This window comes from Equus caballus, chromosome 1 (genome assembly GCF_041296265.1).
Source record: "Equus caballus isolate H_3958 breed thoroughbred chromosome 1, TB-T2T, whole genome shotgun sequence".
Lineage (NCBI taxonomy): Eukaryota > Metazoa > Chordata > Mammalia > Perissodactyla > Equidae > Equus > Equus caballus.
In genome coordinates, this window is record NC_091684.1 from 127247092 (window position 1) to 127268309 (window position 21218).

The window sequence follows — 21218 nt, forward strand, 5'->3', positions numbered from 1 at the left end:
CCATCCAGATCAATTAATCAATCCCAGATTGGCAATCACCTCTGCTTACTTATTCCCTTATCTCACATTATTTGCTTCAAAGAAATGCACGGTAGCATATGCAGGTAGTTTTGTGTCCACAGCCTCGTTGAGTGCAGAATGTAGAGAAGGTCTATTATTCCAGGGTTCTTTCTATTTTTTTAAATTATTTTTCCCTTATGCCCCTTAGGCTCCCGTCCCCCCGCCCGCACTCTCCCCCCCACCCCCCTCCCCCACCCCCCATCTACTAGCTTCAACTTCTGCTATTCCCATCAGGTCTCTAAACTTGCTGGATTTCTTCAGTGCACGGTGTGGAACGGGTGACCTGTTGCATCTGCGCATCAGAAGAGAACGCACTACTGGAATGAACAGGCGGGGAGGGCGGCAGTTGGACCGGTTGGGGCGCAGGCGCCACGCGGGAAGGGAGCCCGAGGGCGGCGCGGCGTCCCGGGCCTACCCTGCCGCAAGCCCTGCGGCAGGCTGGACGGGATCCTGGCCTCGCGCTCCGCTGGAGACCGCCCGGCTCCTCCCCACCGCTCGGCCACGCCCAGGATCGCCCAGCCGCCTGGCCCGCGAGCCCGGCCGCTCCTGCGGGGACCAACAGGATGCAGGCAAAGCCGGCAGCCTTGGAGGCCTAGGCCTAGGCCCAGGACCAGGCCTCCAGGAGCTCTGGGCTGCAGCGACTTGGGCAGTGCTTGTGCTGAGAGCGACGAGGCGGACAGTGGAGTGTCCTCAGCTATCGTGTGTGCGGAGGATGACCCAGGAAGGGTGGAGAACAGGCACACAACTGCCTGGATCCACCCATGCAAGAGCCCTGGGCTTGTACATCCAGAAGAGAAGGCAGAGCCGACGAGGCCACGCTCGCTGTGCACATGCTCTCTCCGGGCTGGAGGTAGTGCCTGCACTGCCTGCACTGCCTGCACTGCCCTTGAAGGGTCCTCCTGGGCACTCACACCCAGTTGGGAGGGCCCGCGACCACACCCTGCTCATCTTGAGACTCCCAGAGCTTCTGCTCACACAGGACGAGGGGTTCGGAGGGCTGGGCCTGGCCACCTCCCTTGCCGCAGTTGTTGCTGTGCGTTGGCCCATGTGGACATCCTGGAAAATTCCGAGACTCTTTTTCGGCCTGCCTCACCTTCTGCCAGCAGGAACTCTGAGGAGAGCTGGGTCATGAAGGCGTGTAGCAACATACCACATTCCCCAGTACCTGTCCACTGCTGTTCTTGCCAGCACATGAGCCAGGTTTAGGATTTATGGGTCCTTTCCAATGATGCGCTTTCCAAGATCTTGTTTCAGCTCTATTTCTTTCTTCTTTCCCTTCGCACCCCCATTTTATCCCCTGGGGAGAATCCATCAGCTCTCCTCTGTCCCCACCCCGACACGACTCTGAGGCCCAGAATGCCCAGTCTGTAGGAACCCCATGGTGCTGGTCCTGAGGATCTGCGTTTCCTACAAGATCTTCAGATAAGTGTGATGCTGATAAAGCGGGAGACTTTGCATTTACAAGTCCACTTGTGAGAGCCAGCCCCGCCGGTTTCCCACGAGCTCCACTGCCCTGCGTGGTCTACATGGGAGACTTAGCAAGAAGATGGAGCTAAACGGCAAGAATTTCTGCAGCAAAGCCTGCCTGGTCTGGCCTAACACGTTTCAGTTTCCCAAGTTTCATCACTAGCTGTGACCAGACTCTGCTCTGCCCAGGCAAAAGAAGACCTATCCAATGAACTCAACATAGACTCTCCATGGCTGACCTCTGGGTAAGCAATAAACTAAGCAGAGGCAACTTACCAACAAATGCCTGCTTGGAGCGTTACTCGCTTAAACAAGTGGGGGTGGGGGGCGCCGAACCAAACCCCCAAGGACACAAAGGGAGCCTCCTCCTCTGGGCAACCTCCTTGGTCCCAGCTTTCTCATCTCCTACCGCTCAAGAGCCTGCAAACTAAGATCTTTGGAAGAAAGATCCCCAGGAATACTTGCGGGTCACCTAGTGAAGATTTCCCCCACTGCTGGGTGAGGCATAGGTCAGAGAGGTCCTCTTGGGCTGCCTGGGCCTCTGCGCCGGACACTCAACACACAGAGTTGCAGACCCCCTAAAGATTTCCCGCCATGGGCATGACCCTGGTGACTTGGAGCCCCTGAGCCCTGAGAACTCCCAACAGTCAAAGACCACCCCCACCCCGCTTCCTCCTCATCAGGGTCTCGGGATTATTCTGGGCATTGTGTTCTTTTTGGCAGCTTTTCCGTTAAAGGACCCCTAAGGGCACTGTTGGTTTGCGCTTGGCACTCTGAGAATCCGCCACCTCGGAGGTGGGCAAGCAGCGGTGTCAACTATCACCTTAAGACTGGCAGAGGCCACAGGACACTGGGAAGGAGAGAGGTGAAAGGTTAGGAAAGCCTGGTTGTGCAGGCGACCAGGGACAGACTGGCGCTAACTTGAAAAGCTGGCCCGAGGTGAAGCGCATGCCACTTGTGAGTCCTGGGCCCGTTTCCGCTTTCAAAGGAGAACGTCTTTTGCCCCGTGCTTTTCCCACTGGGTTGGACGTGCCTTTTGACTTAAGAGACGAAGGAGCCTCCAAAACCTCTTGGGGTGCCTGATGGGTCAAGGAGGACTTGCCTCAGCCCAGTCTGTTCTTCCTGCAGGTAGAGGACCAATCACCTTAGTGTCCCAGGTCGTCAGCTGGCCTTAGGACTCGGATAATCGGTCTTTGAAGGCATCCCAGCCGAGGAGTACTTCCTGGGTTCATCTTCTCACAGCTGGTTGCTTGACTCCCAGTTTTACGACTCGAGTGAGAAATGGGACCACGAGAGGCGTGAGAAGTACGGAGACATGAGCCCTGACCTCTTGGCATTGGCTCCTGCTTCTTGAGGAGGGAAAAGGTAAAGAAGGCCGCATCTCCTGTGTCCTGTGACATGTGTGCCGTGCATTCTCGCGAAGACGCTCTCAGGTAAGGAGTTGGTGGGAAATGCTTTGCTTTCTCTTAAACTCTGTCCTTGAGGCCTTTGCTGATGGAGGGCATCGAACCGACATTCCACTGGAGGAGGGAGGGAGGGAGGGAGGGAGGCAGGGAGGAGCAGAGGAAGGGGCAAATTAGTATGTAGGAAATGAGCCCGTTTTGGTAAAACAAGAACAAAGATCTGAGTATACTGGAAAACCTATATACACGTGCATAAAGGAGTAGAAGCGTATGTTTGTATGTGTATGATTGCTTAAGCAAGGATGATGAAGGAGTCTACTTATTAGACTGTTAGAATTATCTGGACACACTTCTGCAACTGTGACAATGAGTGAGAACACGCAGAAGGGACAGTGTTTAAAGAAATAGCATAATGAAATGTATTTCCATTCTATAGTTATGTATCAGTGTATATAAGGTATACTATAATTCAAAGCCATGAAGAGTAAACATGAGTCAAAATAAGAAGAACCAAAAAGACAGGGTTAGCTGTATCTGCTGACTGACAGGAATCCATCATAGATTGTCCAGTGAAACATGGCGCAGAACAATGTGGGCCAAGTGTGACGTCATTTTTAAAAAAGCGAAGAAACAGACAGACCTCCCCGTGTACCTGGGACTGTATATGTGTGTCTGTCTTAGTCCATTTGGGCTGCTATAACAAAATACCACAGCTGAGGCTGGCTGATAAACAATAGGAGTTGATTTCTCACAGTCCTGGAGGTTGGAAGTCCAAGATCAGGGTACCAGCATGGACAGGCGAGGGCCCTATCGGGCTCACACTCTTGCATCCTCACATGGTGGAAGGGGCTGGGGAACTCTGCGGGGTCTCTTCTATAAGAGCACTAGTCCCAGTCATGGGGGCACCACCCTCAGGACCCAGTCACCTCCCAAACGCCCCATCTCCTAACTCCATCACATTGGGGCTTAGGATCCCAACAGTGAATGCTGAGGGGACAGAAACATTAAGAATCTGGCAGTCTCTGAGCAGAGAGAGATGTAGGGAAGGATACACGTGTGTCTTTTAACACTGGACAACTTGGGAGAGGAGTGCAATTTACATAGGAGAGGATGATTCTGATTATACTTTCGATTTACAATACTTTGCAGTTAGACAGATCATAATCAGAATATAAGACCTCTCTAAGTTAGAACATCACAGATATGCATTTTTAAATTTTGCATTGTGAAAAGATAGGCATGAGCCCATCTTTAACGTCAGACACAAAGAGTCCGACCACTGAATGAAGACACACCCTCAGCTGTACAGGGGTCAGACCCAGCAGAGCTCTTGCTTGCCATTTGGAGACCATGCCTTCTTCTGGACTCTACACCTAGAAATGACCAAAGTATTCTGTGAGGATTAAAGCATCCACCCTCAAACGTGTGCTGAGTATACATGTATACTGGCGAGGAAGAAGGCTGGACACCATGTGCAATTCATTAAGTGACACGCAGACACTGCAAGATTCTTGTTCTCTGCTATGTGCTCCCGCCTTACTCCTCTAACCGTTCTAATGGAAAACTCACCCAGGTGCATTCGAGGCCATTTTCCAAGACTACCCTTAGACGTCGTTAACGGGGATTTCGCAACTTATAGGAAGGAAAAGATTTTGGACAAAAGATCTCTTGGACAGTGGAAAGTCCCAGCCAGCCTCTGCCTCCCACTGGGATTGCCAGACCATTTCCACTCTCGCATCTCTGAGAATCACAGAGATGCGGGGTGGGTGAGCCGAGGAGTCGAAAGAGAGATTTCTTGGACTCTCAAGGTCTGGCAGTAGTGCTCCTTGATTGAGAGAATAGTATGGAAGAGCACGGGGTCAGGGCCCATGGGCAGTCAGAGCTGCTGCTGCCGGCATGGGGACAGGACCCAATGGGCAGTCAGAGCTGCTGCTGCCGGCATGGGGACAGGACCCATGGGCAGTCAGAGCTGCTGCGTGGGGACTGGACCCACGGGCAGGAGGAGCTGCCGCTGCCGCTGCCAACATGGGTTGAGAGTAGGGCTAAACTGAAGGCATAGGTGTGTGAGTTTATCTCTTTCCAAGACAAAGGAAAGAACGTGTAAAAGAAGTTGTTAAAATGGCATCAGTGCAGGTGGGGTCTGGTTATTGGCTGGCCCTATAACTTTAGGTCAGAATCAGACCGGATTAAGTCGGGATGTCCTATGCCTCCCGGAGGCTATTGGTGGTGGGGGTGGGGGGAGGAGTCAGCTAGGTGAGGTTACCAGACGAGCACCATAGACAAGACTTAAGTCCTTGCCGTCCCCATTAAGAGTCTCTAGAGATAAGGTCACCCCTCCTTCCTCCTGGGGCAGAGAGGGAGACACCCCCAACACGTGGAGACTTCCTTCACAGATGCAAATGTCTCTCATCAAAGGGCAAGCAAATCCCACTCCTCAGAGGCTCCTTCCCGTCTGCAGTTTTTAAAAGTAACCAGCCTAAAATAATCCTCATCAACAGGATTTCCTTCTTCATCATTAGCACCTGCCTCAAAGCCCTGGCTTCCCTCCACTTCAGACCCTGTCACCCTCAGGAGCCATGTCTGTCCCTCTGAGAAGTACAAACAGGGCAGCCCGTGGATGGATGTGCCAGGCCTGGGAACCCTACCCACGCACCCTGTGCCCTGAGGGTCCCCGTGTCACTCTGCGTCTCAGCTCCCAGGGACATGGACACACCCTGACACCCCCAGCGCTTCCCGGGCCCTTGGACTTGATGCCCTGACCCTAGTTTCTCTGCCCACCGTGGAGTCTGGGCATGAACCTGACCCTTCCCATCCTCACCTCGGATCACCCCTGCCTTCATTATAATTCCAGGGTTCACAGGAAATGTCCTCTCTTTGGCTGCTTTATCCTCAGCCAGGTGTTTTCTTGCAGTTCTCTGATCTCAGGATAGGTCAGGTTATACCACAGAACAAAGAAAGAACAGGCAAGTGTCACGGATGTGTCACGACCGGGGGGTAAAGCATGTTTGTTGTAAAGGGGCCAAAAAGTTTCCAAGCTGCTTCCCTTGCACCCTAGGAGACCCTCTGCAGGACTCATCCAGTAACTGGATCTCCTGTTGTGCAGAAAAGGATGGCACCAATGGAGTCTTTCTGCACCAGCTGCCACCTCCACTCCCCCCAAGAGGGAACGGCACATCCCTCCAACCCCGCTTCTCCCAGTGAGGCCAGAGGACTTGGATGGCGAGCTCAGCTTCCTTTAAGAGCCCGCCTCTCCTCTTGCAGGCCCTCCTTCCTGTCTCTCCCTGCACGTGGCTGGGAGCGGAGGCAGGCGGAGGGACGGGTTGAGGGGCTTTATCCCATTGCTGTCCTACAGACTGTTTCCCCGCGTCCCCGACTCCTTCTGCTCCCTCCTCCTGCGGACGACTCAGCTACACCCCTTCTCAACCACACTTCCTTTAGAGCTCCCTTGGCTGAGGCGCTCTCCCAGCCCTCCAGAGCCCCCTGAAGTCCCGTTTTCTTTCCCGCCTTACACGGTCGCCATGTTCAGGGTCCCGAATTCCGCAGCATCTAGATGGGGCTCTCCTCTCTTCTCCTGGCTGGGCGAGCCTCTGGCCTGACCTGGCGTGCAGAGTCGGCTGTCCCGAGGCCGCTTCATCCACCCCTTCTGGGTGGTGCTCTCCACGCCCTTGGTTGGCGATGCGGACCACGCAGCCTGGAGCGAAGGGTCTCCCGGGGTGGCTAAGCGGTCTGACCCGCGGTCTTCCCCGACAGGCCCCATCCCACCCACAGCCCTGCTCTGCAGTCACAGGGCCTGAGCGCGGCCCTTCAGGCGCGTGCCCCGCGGTCCTTGGGGCCGCGCCCCGCGGCCCTGCCTCTGCCAGGCCTCCTGCCTCTGCAGCCACGCCAGCTCGCTCCGCAGCCGCCTCAGCTCCTGGCTCTGTGCTTGCAGTCTCGCCTGCAGGCGCAGGCAGGCTTCCTCCTTGGCTCGCACCTCCCTGCTCTTGGCCGCCAGCAGGCGCCTCTGGGCCAGCAGGTGGCAGCGTCGGGGCCGGCGCGGCGCAGACGCGGGCCGCCGGCGCTCCAGCAGCTCCTCATAGAAGACGCGGCAGCTGAAGCCCTCCTTGACGCCGCGCTCGGCGTGCGCCACCACGGCGGCCGGGCACGGGAACACGCGGCAGCAGGCCACGCAGCGGAAGCCGTGCTCGCCGGTCACCAGCCACTCCGGGGTGACCGCGCGGGGCGGCGCCTCCTGCTCCTGGACGGCCGGCGCAGGGGTGTGCGCCTCGGCTTCCTGGACACAGGGCTCCGTGTCGCTGAGCAGGGACTCCGTGTCAGCCGGGCTCGGGGGAGAGCCGATGGTGCTCTCCTGGGAGAGCTCGGCCTCGAAGACGCGGGGCCTCTCGTCCACGGGGGCAAACCCGCTTTCGGTTTGCCACGCGACGGCCACCCCCTTCACGGTGCGCACTTGGGTGTAATAGGCGCACCGCACCCATTGCTTCTCTTTGGGCGACCCGTAGCTGGAGGAGTGGGAGGTCCGCTCCGCTGAAGCAGAGGAGACACACGTCTCTGGGAGTCGGAGGGTCTTCCTGGGCCTGGAGCTCCGGCTTCTGTTTGCCGATGGTGTAGGCTGTGTGGCCCTGTCCTCTTGGGTTGAGGCCTCTGAGAACAGAGTGGGAGTTCCATGAGCTCTGGGGCCTGGGGCCTGGGGCCTGGTCTCTGAGCCCAGGCTGTTGTGTCGGGGGTCCCTGGGGGCCTCTCCGTCGCTACCCTCCTGCACCTCTGGGAAACCTCGTCACATCTTCGTCCTGCCCCGGCGGGCCCGGGTCCCGAGCCTTCCAGTGCTGGTTGCACTGCTGGGGGTGACACAAGTCCCCTCGAGCACATTGGTACCAATGACAGTGGTACCCTGTGTCAAAGGTCTGTCGTGGGAGACAATACAATACCCTTTGCGATCTTCTGCTTGTAATTGTAGGACCTTCAGGCTAATTTTTCTTTTTTTTCCCCTAACATTTGTTGAATGCCAACTATGCTACCCCTCTGGGAGATGTTTTCTATGAAGCTGATTTGCTAGGATAGTTAGTTAGAGGGTTAGCGTGCCAACGGGAGAAATGCTCAGCTCTTTTCAACCCGGTATTAGGGGGGCACTGATAGAAGGAATTCCACTGACAGACATACTAATTTGTAGGCTTTGTTAAGGCTCTTGCAGGTTTCCTTCTTTCTCAAACCTTCCTTAACCGAGCAACACTAGACCTTTAAAAAGGCTTGCTCGGAGCTGACTCCTGAGCACTTCCTCGTGAGATGAGCTCCTTCAGTGTGAAGGCAGAAAACAGATGTCCGTGTCTGAGCGCCCTGATCCCCCACCTCCGTGGTGAGTACGTGAAAACCTCACCGAGGGCATCTGCGGGCTTGCTGCGTCAGCCTCAGGGTCTGTGCATGCTTCTGAGGACGGGGCTGGTTTGGAGAGTTCAGGATGCAGAAAGGAAGTGATGGAAGCAAGCTTTGGGGGTGTGGGGGGGAGGGAGTGAAGGGTTCAGGTAGGACCGAGATGGAGAAGACCTCAGGGGGCAGTGGACAGAATCTGCAGACAGAAGACCAGGAGGGAAGAGGAAACCAGCTGGGCCTGTGGCGAGCAGCACATGGGAGTTGTCAGGAAGTTGGGGAGGAGGCAAGGGGAAAAGGAACTGACTGGGGAAAGGGTCCCGAACTAGGATCTGTAGGATTTCTGGCAGAAACACAGGTTAAGGAGAGATTTAGAATGCGATTCTGAAGTGAAGCTTTGCTGTGCCACATCGTAGAGCCCTAGGGAGAGGTGGACGGGAGACAGAGGAGGAGAAGGCAAGGCCTTGGACTGAGGGTAGTGCTGTCTGCCCAGGCCCCCTTCTGCCCCAGCCCTGGCTCAGAATGAGGGAGACCTCTGGGGTCGTCGTGGGGTACCGGGCCAACCACCCAGCACCCTTCCATAACTTCTGGATTACTGTTTTTGCCGCCTCGCCTGATGTATTAATTCCCTCTCAGTAGAAAATGCGATGACAGTGAAGGGGACAAGTCCCCTCGCCCCTTCTCCCCAGTCCCACGCCGTCTGCCCCAGGGGCTCCCTTGCTTCCTGCCTTCGCGTGGCCATCAAGCCCTTCCTAGGGCTCAGGCCTGAACAGTTAAGTTTCTAGTCTGAGCCAATTGAGGAAAGACCCTCAGACTCACAGTAGGGGGTCCTTCGGTTCACTCACTCACTCCTTCACTTAGTCATTCATGTTACGCATGTGTTCGTTGTCTACGAAATGACACAGTACGTTCACAGTGAAAGCCTCAGTGAGCCTCAGGCCTCTGGCCAAATCCTTCATCTTCGCTCTCCTGGCCATCTGTCCGGGGAAATCAGACCCCTGGCTTCCCAGCTCCCATCCATCAGACTGTTTTCCTCCTCTCCTTACCTGGGGTCTCAGAGATAGGCCTCTTCCTCCCGGATTGCCGCCGATTCATCCTGTCGGGGCAGAGGTGAACTCCCAGGATGGTCTCCGGAAGGATCTCTCTCCCTCTTCCCAATCTCAGCCTCTCTTGGGTCGTAGACTCTGAGTGAGTCCTCAATGTCTGTGAGTCGGCAGCTACAGGCGCTGCCCCACAGGGAGATCCCGGATCCACAACCTCTCTGAGAGCAGTTGGGATCTGAGTGAGCTCCGAGTCTTCCAGTAAATCCTGTGTGATGTCACCGCTGACATAGCTCAGTTCCGAGGGCCCAGTTTGAACGTCAACATGGCAACAAGAAATCACGGCAACAGTTGAAGTAGGGGTGAGGAGGGCAGCTGAGGGAAGGTGATATAATAATCACGTAATAAAGTGATTTGGAACTTTTCCCTGCCCTCAAGGGGCCTCCCATCCATTTGGAGAGAGGGTGAGAGGGCAGAAAAGGAGAACAGACTGGGATGGGTGATATCTTTCCCCGAGGCCTCTCCTGTGCCTCTGTTTGGAAGTCACCTCTCCAGCCCTGGTCACTCAGTGTCCCCTCTGAACCCCTCTCAGACCTCCTTTGCCTCTGAGCCTTCTCAAAGGCTGTTCCCCCTGACTAGGAGACCGTCCCTCCCCTCCCTCCTGGGTCCGCCCCTCCCACGGGGAGGCACAGTGGTGCATGGAGCACCACTGGGTTTGATCCCTGCTCCGCCACCTGCTGGATCTTGGGCCAGTCAGTGGACCTCTCTCTGCTTCACTTTCCTTTTTTATTTTTTTTTTAAAGATTTCGTTTTTCCTTTTTCTCCCCAAAGTCCCCCGGTACATAGTTGTATATTTTTAGTTGTGGGTCCTCCTAGTTGCGGCACGTGGGACGCCGCCTCAGCCTGGCCTGACGAGCGGTGCCGTGTCGGCGCCCAGGATCCCAACCGGCAAAGCCCTGGGCCGCCGAGGCGGAGTGGGTGAACTTAACCGCTTGGCCACGGGGCCAGCCCCTCTGCCTCGCTTTCTGATCTGTAAAATGGAAAGGACTCTCTCCACCTGATAGCATCATTTGGAGGCTGAAGAGGTCAATCCGTGGAAAGCATTTAGAACAGTGACTGTTACAGGAGAAGACTATGCTAATGGTCACGGTTACCGTTGTACTGCAGGTCACAGCTTGCTGAGGGTGCGCAGATTAGCTGATGTCCTCGCCCTGAGCATGCAGAGCTCCCGAAAGCCCCCGTCCTTACGCTCCTCCAGGTCCACGGGAGAGGCTCATTTGAAAATCTGTCTCCTTGAATTGGACCGTAAGCAACGTGGAGGCAAACACCGGCTTGCTCTCAGGTCTGTAATCCCAGAAAGTAGGAGAGCGCCTGACACGTAGTAGGCACTCGACACGCATTTGTTGAATGAATGAATGAATGAATGAATGAATGAGTGGTGACTCCCACAAGGACTCCTCCATCCTAGGCATCCCCTGCAGAGCTGGACTGTTTGTCCTGGCAGCTGGAGGCACCATCGCTCCCAAGTGAGCATTTTGCCCCCGTTCTTGACCTTCCCAGTCCCAAGCCCTGGAAAGTGTTAGCGGGAAGCTCCTTAGCCCTCTGCGTGTTTCCCCTTGGGACCAGTGAGAAAGAGATAGGATTGTGGCCTCCGGAAAAGCGTGGACTCAGGACCTCCACCTGTCTGGGAGATTTAGGAGGGCTCTTGGGGAAAGCCCGCCGTCCTCTCTTGGCTTGGATTTTGCTTCTGTTCTGGAGGCATTTAGAAGAGGAACCAGTAAATCGTGGAACCCTTTGAGGGAGGATTTGAGACAATGGATGTGGTGAGCAGAGTGTGTGGCCTGACTACTCAGAGGGACTTGAAAACTCTCTGATGGCGAGAGAGGAGGCTTATTTTGTGCGATTCCAGAAGGCAGGACAGGGACGAGTCGGCGGGAACACAAGAGAAAAGAAAGATGTGTGCTTGTTCAGAAATGAATTAATAAAGGAAACCAACTAAAATTGGAGTCAGGAAGGCCTGGGAGTTACGGGAGCTGTTCTAAGTGAAAGTTAATTCAAGGAGAGTGAGAGTTCAGGGTGCGGACGACTCCTCATTGTAACGTTTTCCATTGGCTGGGCTTGTTGTCCCCAAAGAGGAAATTCTTTCTTCCTCCTGCTGGCATAGTAAAGTAGTAGCCAACTTCTCGTTGGAGATGCAAGGTGCTGGTCTCTCCCTAATTGGGGTAATTGACGGTGGGTGGTAGGACTGGAGAGCTCCCTGTAAGGCCTTCCTGACTCCAGTTTTAGTTGGTTTCCTTTATTGATTAATTTCCACACATTCAACCAGCTTTTACTTCTTCAATAGCTTAGTCTTTTTCGTAAGTTCCTTGCTGTTCCTATTGAAGTGTTTTCTTAATATTTTATAATTTTGACTCTATTTGGCACAGTGAACTAACGGGGGCAAGATAATGGTCTATGCCTCCCACCCCCATTTCCATTTTCGGGATGCTTTATTTCTAGCTTGGAGAGAAGCCATTGATTTTGGTATATTTGTCTTATATGTAGCCACCTCGTCAAAATTTTTGTTGTCGTTTTCGAGGCATGCGATTGCATAATTATTAGAATTTTTAAAAATCTTGATATTTATACCTGCTTATTAAATTGTCTGGCTTATTCATTCAAGACTATGTTGAGATAGAAGTAATAACAGGTAACTTCATCTAGTTCCGAATTGTGTTAAAATGTATTGAATATTTTGCAATTGACCCCACACCAGCCAAGTTTGGAGATAATTTGTTACGCACCAGTAGATAACTAATAGATCAACTTTGCTGACTACTATGGTATGTGGCCTCATAGGACAAGTTGGGGAATGCCTTCTCTCTTTCTATTCTTTGTATAATATTAAAATGATATGGTACCTGCACGTTTGGTGGAACCTGCCAGAGAATTGGCCTGTTATTTTCTGTGTAGAAGATTTTAAGCTGCTGTTCCTTTTTTCAGAGTGATTAACGGACCATTCTGGTAATGATTAGAAAGCTTGCCCCTGCTTGCTCTAGACTGCTAAATCCCTTCTTAAATATGGTGGATGTTCACTGTTTTCAGGCCATCCAGATCAATTAATCAATCCCAGATTGGCAATCACCTCTGCTTACTTATTCCCTTATCTCACATTATTTGCTTCAAAGAAATGCACGGTAGCATATGCAGGTAGTTTTGTGTCCACAGCCTCGTTGAGTGCAGAATGTAGAGAAGGTCTATTATTCCAGGGTTCTTTCTATTTTTTTAAATTATTTTTCCCTTATGCCCCTTAGGCTCCCGTCCCCCCGCCCGCACTCTCCCCCCCACCCCCCTCCCCCACCCCCCATCTACTAGCTTCAACTTCTGCTATTCCCATCAGGTCTCTAAACTTGCTGGATTTCTTCAGTGCACGGTGTGGAACGGGTGACCTGTTGCATCTGCGCATCAGAAGAGAACGCACTACTGGAATGAACAGGCGGGGAGGGCGGCAGTTGGACCGGTTGGGGCGCAGGCGCCACGCGGGAAGGGAGCCCGAGGGCGGCGCGGCGTCCCGGGCCTACCCTGCCGCAAGCCCTGCGGCAGGCTGGACGGGATCCTGGCCTCGCGCTCCGCTGGAGACCGCCCGGCTCCTCCCCACCGCTCGGCCACGCCCAGGATCGCCCAGCCGCCTGGCCCGCGAGCCCGGCCGCTCCTGCGGGGACCAACAGGATGCAGGCAAAGCCGGCAGCCTTGGAGGCCTAGGCCTAGGCCCAGGACCAGGCCTCCAGGAGCTCTGGGCTGCAGCGACTTGGGCAGTGCTTGTGCTGAGAGCGACGAGGCGGACAGTGGAGTGTCCTCAGCTATCGTGTGTGCGGAGGATGACCCAGGAAGGGTGGAGAACAGGCACACAACTGCCTGGATCCACCCATGCAAGAGCCCTGGGCTTGTACATCCAGAAGAGAAGGCAGAGCCGACGAGGCCACGCTCGCTGTGCACATGCTCTCTCCGGGCTGGAGGTAGTGCCTGCACTGCCTGCACTGCCTGCACTGCCCTTGAAGGGTCCTCCTGGGCACTCACACCCAGTTGGGAGGGCCCGCGACCACACCCTGCTCATCTTGAGACTCCCAGAGCTTCTGCTCACACAGGACGAGGGGTTCGGAGGGCTGGGCCTGGCCACCTCCCTTGCCGCAGTTGTTGCTGTGCGTTGGCCCATGTGGACATCCTGGAAAATTCCGAGACTCTTTTTCGGCCTGCCTCACCTTCTGCCAGCAGGAACTCTGAGGAGAGCTGGGTCATGAAGGCGTGTAGCAACATACCACATTCCCCAGTACCTGTCCACTGCTGTTCTTGCCAGCACATGAGCCAGGTTTAGGATTTATGGGTCCTTTCCAATGATGCGCTTTCCAAGATCTTGTTTCAGCTCTATTTCTTTCTTCTTTCCCTTCGCACCCCCATTTTATCCCCTGGGGAGAATCCATCAGCTCTCCTCTGTCCCCACCCCGACACGACTCTGAGGCCCAGAATGCCCAGTCTGTAGGAACCCCATGGTGCTGGTCCTGAGGATCTGCGTTTCCTACAAGATCTTCAGATAAGTGTGATGCTGATAAAGCGGGAGACTTTGCATTTACAAGTCCACTTGTGAGAGCCAGCCCCGCCGGTTTCCCACGAGCTCCACTGCCCTGCGTGGTCTACATGGGAGACTTAGCAAGAAGATGGAGCTAAACGGCAAGAATTTCTGCAGCAAAGCCTGCCTGGTCTGGCCTAACACGTTTCAGTTTCCCAAGTTTCATCACTAGCTGTGACCAGACTCTGCTCTGCCCAGGCAAAAGAAGACCTATCCAATGAACTCAACATAGACTCTCCATGGCTGACCTCTGGGTAAGCAATAAACTAAGCAGAGGCAACTTACCAACAAATGCCTGCTTGGAGCGTTACTCGCTTAAACAAGTGGGGGTGGGGGGCGCCGAACCAAACCCCCAAGGACACAAAGGGAGCCTCCTCCTCTGGGCAACCTCCTTGGTCCCAGCTTTCTCATCTCCTACCGCTCAAGAGCCTGCAAACTAAGATCTTTGGAAGAAAGATCCCCAGGAATACTTGCGGGTCACCTAGTGAAGATTTCCCCCACTGCTGGGTGAGGCATAGGTCAGAGAGGTCCTCTTGGGCTGCCTGGGCCTCTGCGCCGGACACTCAACACACAGAGTTGCAGACCCCCTAAAGATTTCCCGCCATGGGCATGACCCTGGTGACTTGGAGCCCCTGAGCCCTGAGAACTCCCAACAGTCAAAGACCACCCCCACCCCGCTTCCTCCTCATCAGGGTCTCGGGATTATTCTGGGCATTGTGTTCTTTTTGGCAGCTTTTCCGTTAAAGGACCCCTAAGGGCACTGTTGGTTTGCGCTTGGCACTCTGAGAATCCGCCACCTCGGAGGTGGGCAAGCAGCGGTGTCAACTATCACCTTAAGACTGGCAGAGGCCACAGGACACTGGGAAGGAGAGAGGTGAAAGGTTAGGAAAGCCTGGTTGTGCAGGCGACCAGGGACAGACTGGCGCTAACTTGAAAAGCTGGCCCGAGGTGAAGCGCATGCCACTTGTGAGTCCTGGGCCCGTTTCCGCTTTCAAAGGAGAACGTCTTTTGCCCCGTGCTTTTCCCACTGGGTTGGACGTGCCTTTTGACTTAAGAGACGAAGGAGCCTCCAAAACCTCTTGGGGTGCCTGATGGGTCAAGGAGGACTTGCCTCAGCCCAGTCTGTTCTTCCTGCAGGTAGAGGACCAATCACCTTAGTGTCCCAGGTCGTCAGCTGGCCTTAGGACTCGGATAATCGGTCTTTGAAGGCATCCCAGCCGAGGAGTACTTCCTGGGTTCATCTTCTCACAGCTGGTTGCTTGACTCCCAGTTTTACGACTCGAGTGAGAAATGGGACCACGAGAGGCGTGAGAAGTACGGAGACATGAGCCCTGACCTCTTGGCATTGGCTCCTGCTTCTTGAGGAGGGAAAAGGTAAAGAAGGCCGCATCTCCTGTGTCCTGTGACATGTGTGCCGTGCATTCTCGCGAAGACGCTCTCAGGTAAGGAGTTGGTGGGAAATGCTTTGCTTTCTCTTAAACTCTGTCCTTGAGGCCTTTGCTGATGGAGGGCATCGAACCGACATTCCACTGGAGGAGGGAGGGAGGGAGGGAGGGAGGCAGGGAGGAGCAGAGGAAGGGGCAAATTAGTATGTAGGAAATGAGCCCGTTTTGGTAAAACAAGAACAAAGATCTGAGTATACTGGAAAACCTATATACACGTGCATAAAGGAGTAGAAGCGTATGTTTGTATGTGTATGATTGCTTAAGCAAGGATGATGAAGGAGTCTACTTATTAGACTGTTAGAATTATCTGGACACACTTCTGCAACTGTGACAATGAGTGAGAACACGCAGAAGGGACAGTGTTTAAAGAAATAGCATAATGAAATGTATTTCCATTCTATAGTTATGTATCAGTGTATATAAGGTATACTATAATTCAAAGCCATGAAGAGTAAACATGAGTCAAAATAAGAAGAACCAAAAAGACAGGGTTAGCTGTATCTGCTGACTGACAGGAATCCATCATAGATTGTCCAGTGAAACATGGCGCAGAACAATGTGGGCCAAGTGTGACGTCATTTTTAAAAAAGCGAAGAAACAGACAGACCTCCCCGTGTACCTGGGACTGTATATGTGTGTCTGTCTTAGTCCATTTGGGCTGCTATAACAAAATACCACAGCTGAGGCTGGCTGATAAACAATAGGAGTTGATTTCTCACAGTCCTGGAGGTTGGAAGTCCAAGATCAGGGTACCAGCATGGACAGGCGAGGGCCCTATCGGGCTCACACTCTTGCATCCTCACATGGTGGAAGGGGCTGGGGAACTCTGCGGGGTCTCTTCTATAAGAGCACTAGTCCCAGTCATGGGGGCACCACCCTCAGGACCCAGTCACCTCCCAAACGCCCCATCTCCTAACTCCATCACATTGGGGCTTAGGATCCCAACAGTGAATGCTGAGGGGACAGAAACATTAAGAATCTGGCAGTCTCTGAGCAGAGAGAGATGTAGGGAAGGATACACGTGTGTCTTTTAACACTGGACAACTTGGGAGAGGAGTGCAATTTACATAGGAGAGGATGATTCTGATTATACTTTCGATTTACAATACTTTGCAGTTAGACAGATCATAATCAGAATATAAGACCTCTCTAAGTTAGAACATCACAGATATGCATTTTTAAATTTTGCATTGTGAAAAGATAGGCATGAGCCCATCTTTAACGTCAGACACAAAGAGTCCGACCACTGAATGAAGACACACCCTCAGCTGTACAGGGGTCAGACCCAGCAGAGCTCTTGCTTGCCATTTGGAGACCATGCCTTCTTCTGGACTCTACACCTAGAAATGACCAAAGTATTCTGTGAGGATTAAAGCATCCACCCTCAAACGTGTGCTGAGTATACATGTATACTGGCGAGGAAGAAGGCTGGACACCATGTGCAATTCATTAAGTGACACGCAGACACTGCAAGATTCTTGTTCTCTGCTATGTGCTCCCGCCTTACTCCTCTAACCGTTCTAATGGAAAACTCACCCAGGTGCATTCGAGGCCATTTTCCAAGACTACCCTTAGACGTCGTTAACGGGGATTTCGCAACTTATAGGAAGGAAAAGATTTTGGACAAAAGATCTCTTGGACAGTGGAAAGTCCCAGCCAGCCTCTGCCTCCCACTGGGATTGCCAGACCATTTCCACTCTCGCATCTCTGAGAATCACAGAGATGCGGGGTGGGTGAGCCGAGGAGTCGAAAGAGAGATTTCTTGGACTCTCAAGGTCTGGCAGTAGTGCTCCTTGATTGAGAGAATAGTATGGAAGAGCACGGGGTCAGGGCCCATGGGCAGTCAGAGCTGCTGCTGCCGGCATGGGGACAGGACCCAATGGGCAGTCAGAGCTGCTGCTGCCGGCATGGGGACAGGACCCATGGGCAGTCAGAGCTGCTGCGTGGGGACTGGACCCACGGGCAGGAGGAGCTGCCGCTGCCGCTGCCAACATGGGTTGAGAGTAGGGCTAAACTGAAGGCATAGGTGTGTGAGTTTATCTCTTTCCAAGACAAAGGAAAGAACGTGTAAAAGAAGTTGTTAAAATGGCATCAGTGCAGGTGGGGTCTGGTTATTGGCTGGCCCTATAACTTTAGGTCAGAATCAGACCGGATTAAGTCGGGATGTCCTATGCCTCCCGGAGGCTATTGGTGGTGGGGGTGGGGGGAGGAGTCAGCTAGGTGAGGTTACCAGACGAGCACCATAGACAAGACTTAAGTCCTTGCCGTCCCCATTAAGAGTCTCTAGAGATAAGGTCACCCCTCCTTCCTCCTGGGGCAGAGAGGGAGACACCCCCAACACGTGGAGACTTCCTTCACAGATGCAAATGTCTCTCATCAAAGGGCAAGCAAATCCCACTCCTCAGAGGCTCCTTCCCGTCTGCAGTTTTTAAAAGTAACCAGCCTAAAATAATCCTCATCAACAGGATTTCCTTCTTCATCATTAGCACCTGCCTCAAAGCCCTGGCTTCCCTCCACTTCAGACCCTGTCACCCTCAGGAGCCATGTCTGTCCCTCTGAGAAGTACAAACAGGGCAGCCCGTGGATGGATGTGCCAGGCCTGGGAACCCTACCCACGCACCCTGTGCCCTGAGGGTCCCCGTGTCACTCTGCGTCTCAGCTCCCAGGGACATGGACACACCCTGACACCCCCAGCGCTTCCCGGGCCCTTGGACTTGATGCCCTGACCCTAGTTTCTCTGCCCACCGTGGAGTCTGGGCATGAACCTGACCCTTCCCATCCTCACCTCGGATCACCCCTGCCTTCATTATAATTCCAGGGTTCACAGGAAATGTCCTCTCTTTGGCTGCTTTATCCTCAGCCAGGTGTTTTCTTGCAGTTCTCTGATCTCAGGATAGGTCAGGTTATACCACAGAACAAAGAAAGAACAGGCAAGTGTCACGGATGTGTCACGACCGGGGGGTAAAGCATGTTTGTTGTAAAGGGGCCAAAAAGTTTCCAAGCTGCTTCCCTTGCACCCTAGGAGACCCTCTGCAGGACTCATCCAGTAACTGGATCTCCTGTTGTGCAGAAAAGGATGGCACCAATGGAGTCTTTCTGCACCAGCTGCCACCTCCACTCCCCCCAAGAGGGAACGGCACATCCCTCCAACCCCGCTTCTCCCAGTGAGGCCAGAGGACTTGGATGGCGAGCTCAGCTTCCTTTAAGAGCCCGCCTCTCCTCTTGCAGGCCCTCCTTCCTGTCTCTCCCTGCACGTGGCTGGGAGCGGAGGCAGGCGGAGGGACGGGTTGAGGGGCTTTATCCCATTGCTGTCCTACAGACTGTTTCCCCGCGTCCCCGACTCCTTCTGCTCCCTCCTCCTGCGGACGACTCAGCTACACCCCTTCTCAACCACACTTCCTTTAGAGCTCCCTTGGCTGAGGCGCTCTCCCAGCCCTCCAGAGCCCCCTGAAGTCCCGTTTTCTTTCCCGCCTTACACGGTCGCCATGTTCAGGGTCCCGAATTCCGCAGCATCTAGATGGGGCTCTCCTCTCTTCTCCTGGCTGGGCGAGCCTCTGGCCTGACCTGGCGTGCAGAGTCGGCTGTCCCGAGGCCGCTTCATCCACCCCTTCTGGGTGGTGCTCTCCACGCCCTTGGTTGGCGATGCGGACCACGCAGCCTGGAGCGAAGGGTCTCCCGGGGTGGCTAAGCGGTCTGACCCGCGGTCTTCCCCGACAGGCCCCATCCCACCCACAGCCCTGCTCTGCAGTCACAGGGCCTGAGCGCGGCCCTTCAGGCGCGTGCCCCGCGGTCCTTGGGGCCGCGCCCCGCGGCCCTGCCTCTGCCAGGCCTCCTGCCTCTGCAGCCACGCCAGCTCGCTCCGCAGCCGCCTCAGCTCCTGGCTCTGTGCTTGCAGTCTCGCCTGCAGGCGCAGGCAGGCTTCCTCCTTGGCTCGCACCTCCCTGCTCTTGGCCGCCAGCAGGCGCCTCTGGGCCAGCAGGTGGCAGCGTCGGGGCCGGCGCGGCGCAGACGCGGGCCGCCGGCGCTCCAGCAGCTCCTCATAGAAGACGCGGCAGCTGAAGCCCTCCTTGACGCCGCGCTCGGCGTGCGCCACCACGGCGGCCGGGCACGGGAACACGCGGCAGCAGGCCACGCAGCGGAAGCCGTGCTCGCCGGTCACCAGCCACTCCGGGGTGACCGCGCGGGGCGGCGCCTCCTGCTCCTGGACGGCCGGCGCAGGGGTGTGCGCCTCGGCTTCCTGGACACAGGGCTCCGTGTCGCTGAGCAGGGACTCCGTGTCAGCCGGGCTCGGGGGAGAGCCGATGGTGCTCTCCTGGGAGAGCTCGGCCTCGAAGACGCGGGGCCTCTCGTCCACGGGGGCAAACCCGCTTTCGGTTTGCCACGCGACGGCCACCCCCTTCACGGTGCGCACTTGGGTGTAATAGGCGCACCGCACCCATTGCTTCTCTTTGGGCGACCCGTAGCTGGAGGAGTGGGAGGTCCGCTCCGCTGAAGCAGAGGAGACACACGTCTCTGGGAGTCGGAGGGTCTTCCTGGGCCTGGAGCTCCGGCTTCTGTTTGCCGATGGTGTAGGCTGTGTGGCCCTGTCCTCTTGGGTTGAGGCCTCTGAGAACAGAGTGGGAGTTCCATGAGCTCTGGGGCCTGGGGCCTGGGGCCTGGTCTCTGAGCCCAGGCTGTTGTGTCGGGGGTCCCTGGGGGCCTCTCCGTCGCTACCCTCCTGCACCTCTGGGAAACCTCGTCACATCTTCGTCCTGCCCCGGCGGGCCCGGGTCCCGAGCCTTCCAGTGCTGGTTGCACTGCTGGGGGTGACACAAGTCCCCTCGAGCACATTGGTACCAATGACAGTGGTACCCTGTGTCAAAGGTCTGTCGTGGGAGACAATACAATACCCTTTGCGATCTTCTGCTTGTAATTGTAGGACCTTCAGGCTAATTTTTCTTTTTTTTCCCCTAACATTTGTTGAATGCCAACTATGCTACCCCTCTGGGAGATGTTTTCTATGAAGCTGATTTGCTAGGATAGTTAGTTAGAGGGTTAGCGTGCCAACGGGAGAAATGCTCAGCTCTTTTCAACCCGGTATTAGGGGGGCACTGATAGAAGGAATTCCACTGACAGACATACTAATTTGTAGGCTTTGTTAAGGCTCTTGCAGGTTTCCTTCTTTCTCAAACCTTCCTTAACCGAGCAACACTAGACCTTTAAAAAGGCTTGCTCGGAGCTGACTCCTGAGCACTTCCTCGTGAGATGAGCTCCTTCAGTGTGAAGGCAGAAAACAGATGTCCGTGTCTGAGCGCCCTGATCCCCCACCTCCGTGGTGAGTACGTGAAAACCTCACCGAGGGCATCTGCGGGCTTGCTGCGTCAGCCTCAGGGTCTGTGCATGCTTCTGAGGACGGGGCTGGTTTGGAGAGTTCAGGATGCAGAAAGGAAGTGATGGAAGCAAGCTTTGGGGGTGTGGGGGGGAGGGAGTGAAGGGTTCAGGTAGGACCGAGATGGAGAAGACCTCAGGGGGCAGTGGACAGAATCTGCAGACAGAAGACCAGGAGGGAAGAGGAAACCAGCTGGGCCTGTGGCGAGCAGCACATGGGAGTTGTCAGGAAGTTGGGGAGGAGGCAAGGGGAAAAGGAACTGACTGGGGAAAGGGTCCCGAACTAGGATCTGTAGGATTTCTGGCAGAAACACAGGTTAAGGAGAGATTTAGAATGCGATTCTGAAGTGAAGCTTTGCTGTGCCACATCGTAGAGCCCTAGGGAGAGGTGGACGGGAGACAGAGGAGGAGAAGGCAAGGCCTTGGACTGAGGGTAGTGCTGTCTGCCCAGGCCCCCTTCTGCCCCAGCCCTGGC

At 54.9% G+C, this 21218-nt stretch overlaps 5 protein-coding genes across 9 annotated transcripts in view; 3 read left to right on the forward strand and 2 right to left on the reverse strand.

Annotated features, from left to right (window-relative positions):
* Nucleotides 1-1810, forward strand: part of LOC138917147 (uncharacterized) — a 7739-nt gene extending 5929 nt beyond the window's left edge. Inside the window, exon 4 of the mRNA XM_070232058.1 lies at nucleotides 295-1810. Coding sequence (XP_070088159.1) covers nucleotides 295-1192 — 898 coding nt within the window. The 3' untranslated portion in view covers nucleotides 1193-1810. The remainder of the gene's footprint in view (nucleotides 1-294) is intronic.
* Nucleotides 175-9596, reverse strand: LOC138917160 (protein FAM170A-like). Of its 3 annotated transcripts, XM_070232183.1 has the most exons (5): nucleotides 9335-9570; nucleotides 6440-7568; nucleotides 5749-6022; nucleotides 4226-4303; nucleotides 1292-3047 (listed from the first exon to the last, which is right to left on the reverse strand). In XM_070232183.1, exons 1-2 carry the CDS (start codon nucleotides 9381-9383, stop codon nucleotides 6712-6714), a joined length of 906 nt encoding a protein of 301 aa, XP_070088284.1. In that variant the 5' UTR covers nucleotides 9384-9570; the 3' UTR covers nucleotides 1292-3047; nucleotides 4226-4303; nucleotides 5749-6022; nucleotides 6440-6711. The 3 variants fall into 3 exon arrangements, with proteins under 3 accessions (XP_070088277.1, XP_070088284.1, XP_070088271.1); XM_070232176.1 differs by lacking the exon at nucleotides 4226-4303 and having other exon boundaries at nucleotides 175-3047; nucleotides 5749-7568; nucleotides 9335-9596; XM_070232170.1 differs by lacking the exon at nucleotides 1292-3047 and having other exon boundaries at nucleotides 3303-4303; nucleotides 5749-7568; nucleotides 9335-9592.
* On the forward strand, nucleotides 6485-14223 carry LOC138917145 (uncharacterized). Its single transcript, XM_070232056.1, has 4 exons — nucleotides 6485-7366; nucleotides 8106-8277; nucleotides 10496-10670; nucleotides 12708-14223. The coding sequence occupies exons 2-4, from the start codon at nucleotides 8208-8210 to the stop codon at nucleotides 13603-13605; spliced, it is 1143 nt and encodes a 380-aa protein (XP_070088157.1). The 5' UTR covers nucleotides 6485-7366; nucleotides 8106-8207; the 3' UTR covers nucleotides 13606-14223.
* Nucleotides 12588-21218, reverse strand: part of LOC138917161 (protein FAM170A-like) — a 9422-nt gene continuing 791 nt past the window's right edge. Inside the window, exons 2-5 of one of the 3 annotated variants that reach the window (XM_070232190.1) lie at nucleotides 18853-19981; nucleotides 18162-18435; nucleotides 16639-16716; nucleotides 13705-15460 (exon numbers count right to left, since the gene is read on the reverse strand). In XM_070232190.1, the coding sequence (XP_070088291.1) occupies nucleotides 19125-19981 (857 nt within the window). In that variant the 3' untranslated portion in view covers nucleotides 13705-15460; nucleotides 16639-16716; nucleotides 18162-18435; nucleotides 18853-19124. Of the gene's footprint in view, nucleotides 15461-15715; nucleotides 16717-18161; nucleotides 19982-21218 lie in introns of those variants that run through there. The other 2 variants (XM_070232187.1, XM_070232184.1) reach the window with 2 other exon arrangements.
* Nucleotides 18898-21218, forward strand: part of LOC138917152 (uncharacterized) — a 7739-nt gene continuing 5418 nt past the window's right edge. The window contains exons 1-2 of the mRNA XM_070232066.1: nucleotides 18898-19779; nucleotides 20519-20690. Coding sequence (XP_070088167.1) covers nucleotides 20621-20690 — 70 coding nt within the window. The 5' untranslated portion in view covers nucleotides 18898-19779; nucleotides 20519-20620. The remainder of the gene's footprint in view (nucleotides 19780-20518; nucleotides 20691-21218) is intronic.

Coding starts and splice junctions, on each gene's coding strand:
- LOC138917145 (XM_070232056.1), top strand. CDS start 8,208: ATGAGCTCCTTCAGTGTGAAGGCAGAAAACAGATGTCCGTGTCTGAGC. Junction 8,278..10,495: donor CCTGATCCCCCACCTCCGTG/GTGAGTACGTGA, acceptor GTTGTACTGCAG/GTCACAGCTTGCTGAGGGTG. Junction 10,671..12,707: donor AAACACCGGCTTGCTCTCAG/GTCTGTAATCCC, acceptor TATTCCCATCAG/GTCTCTAAACTTGCTGGATT.
- LOC138917160 (XM_070232176.1), bottom strand. CDS start 9,383: ATGAATCGGCGGCAATCCGGGAGGAAGAGGCCTATCTCTGAGACCCCA. Junction 7,569..9,334: donor GCCTATCTCTGAGACCCCAG/GTAAGGAGAGGA, acceptor CTCTGTTCTCAG/AGGCCTCAACCCAAGAGGAC.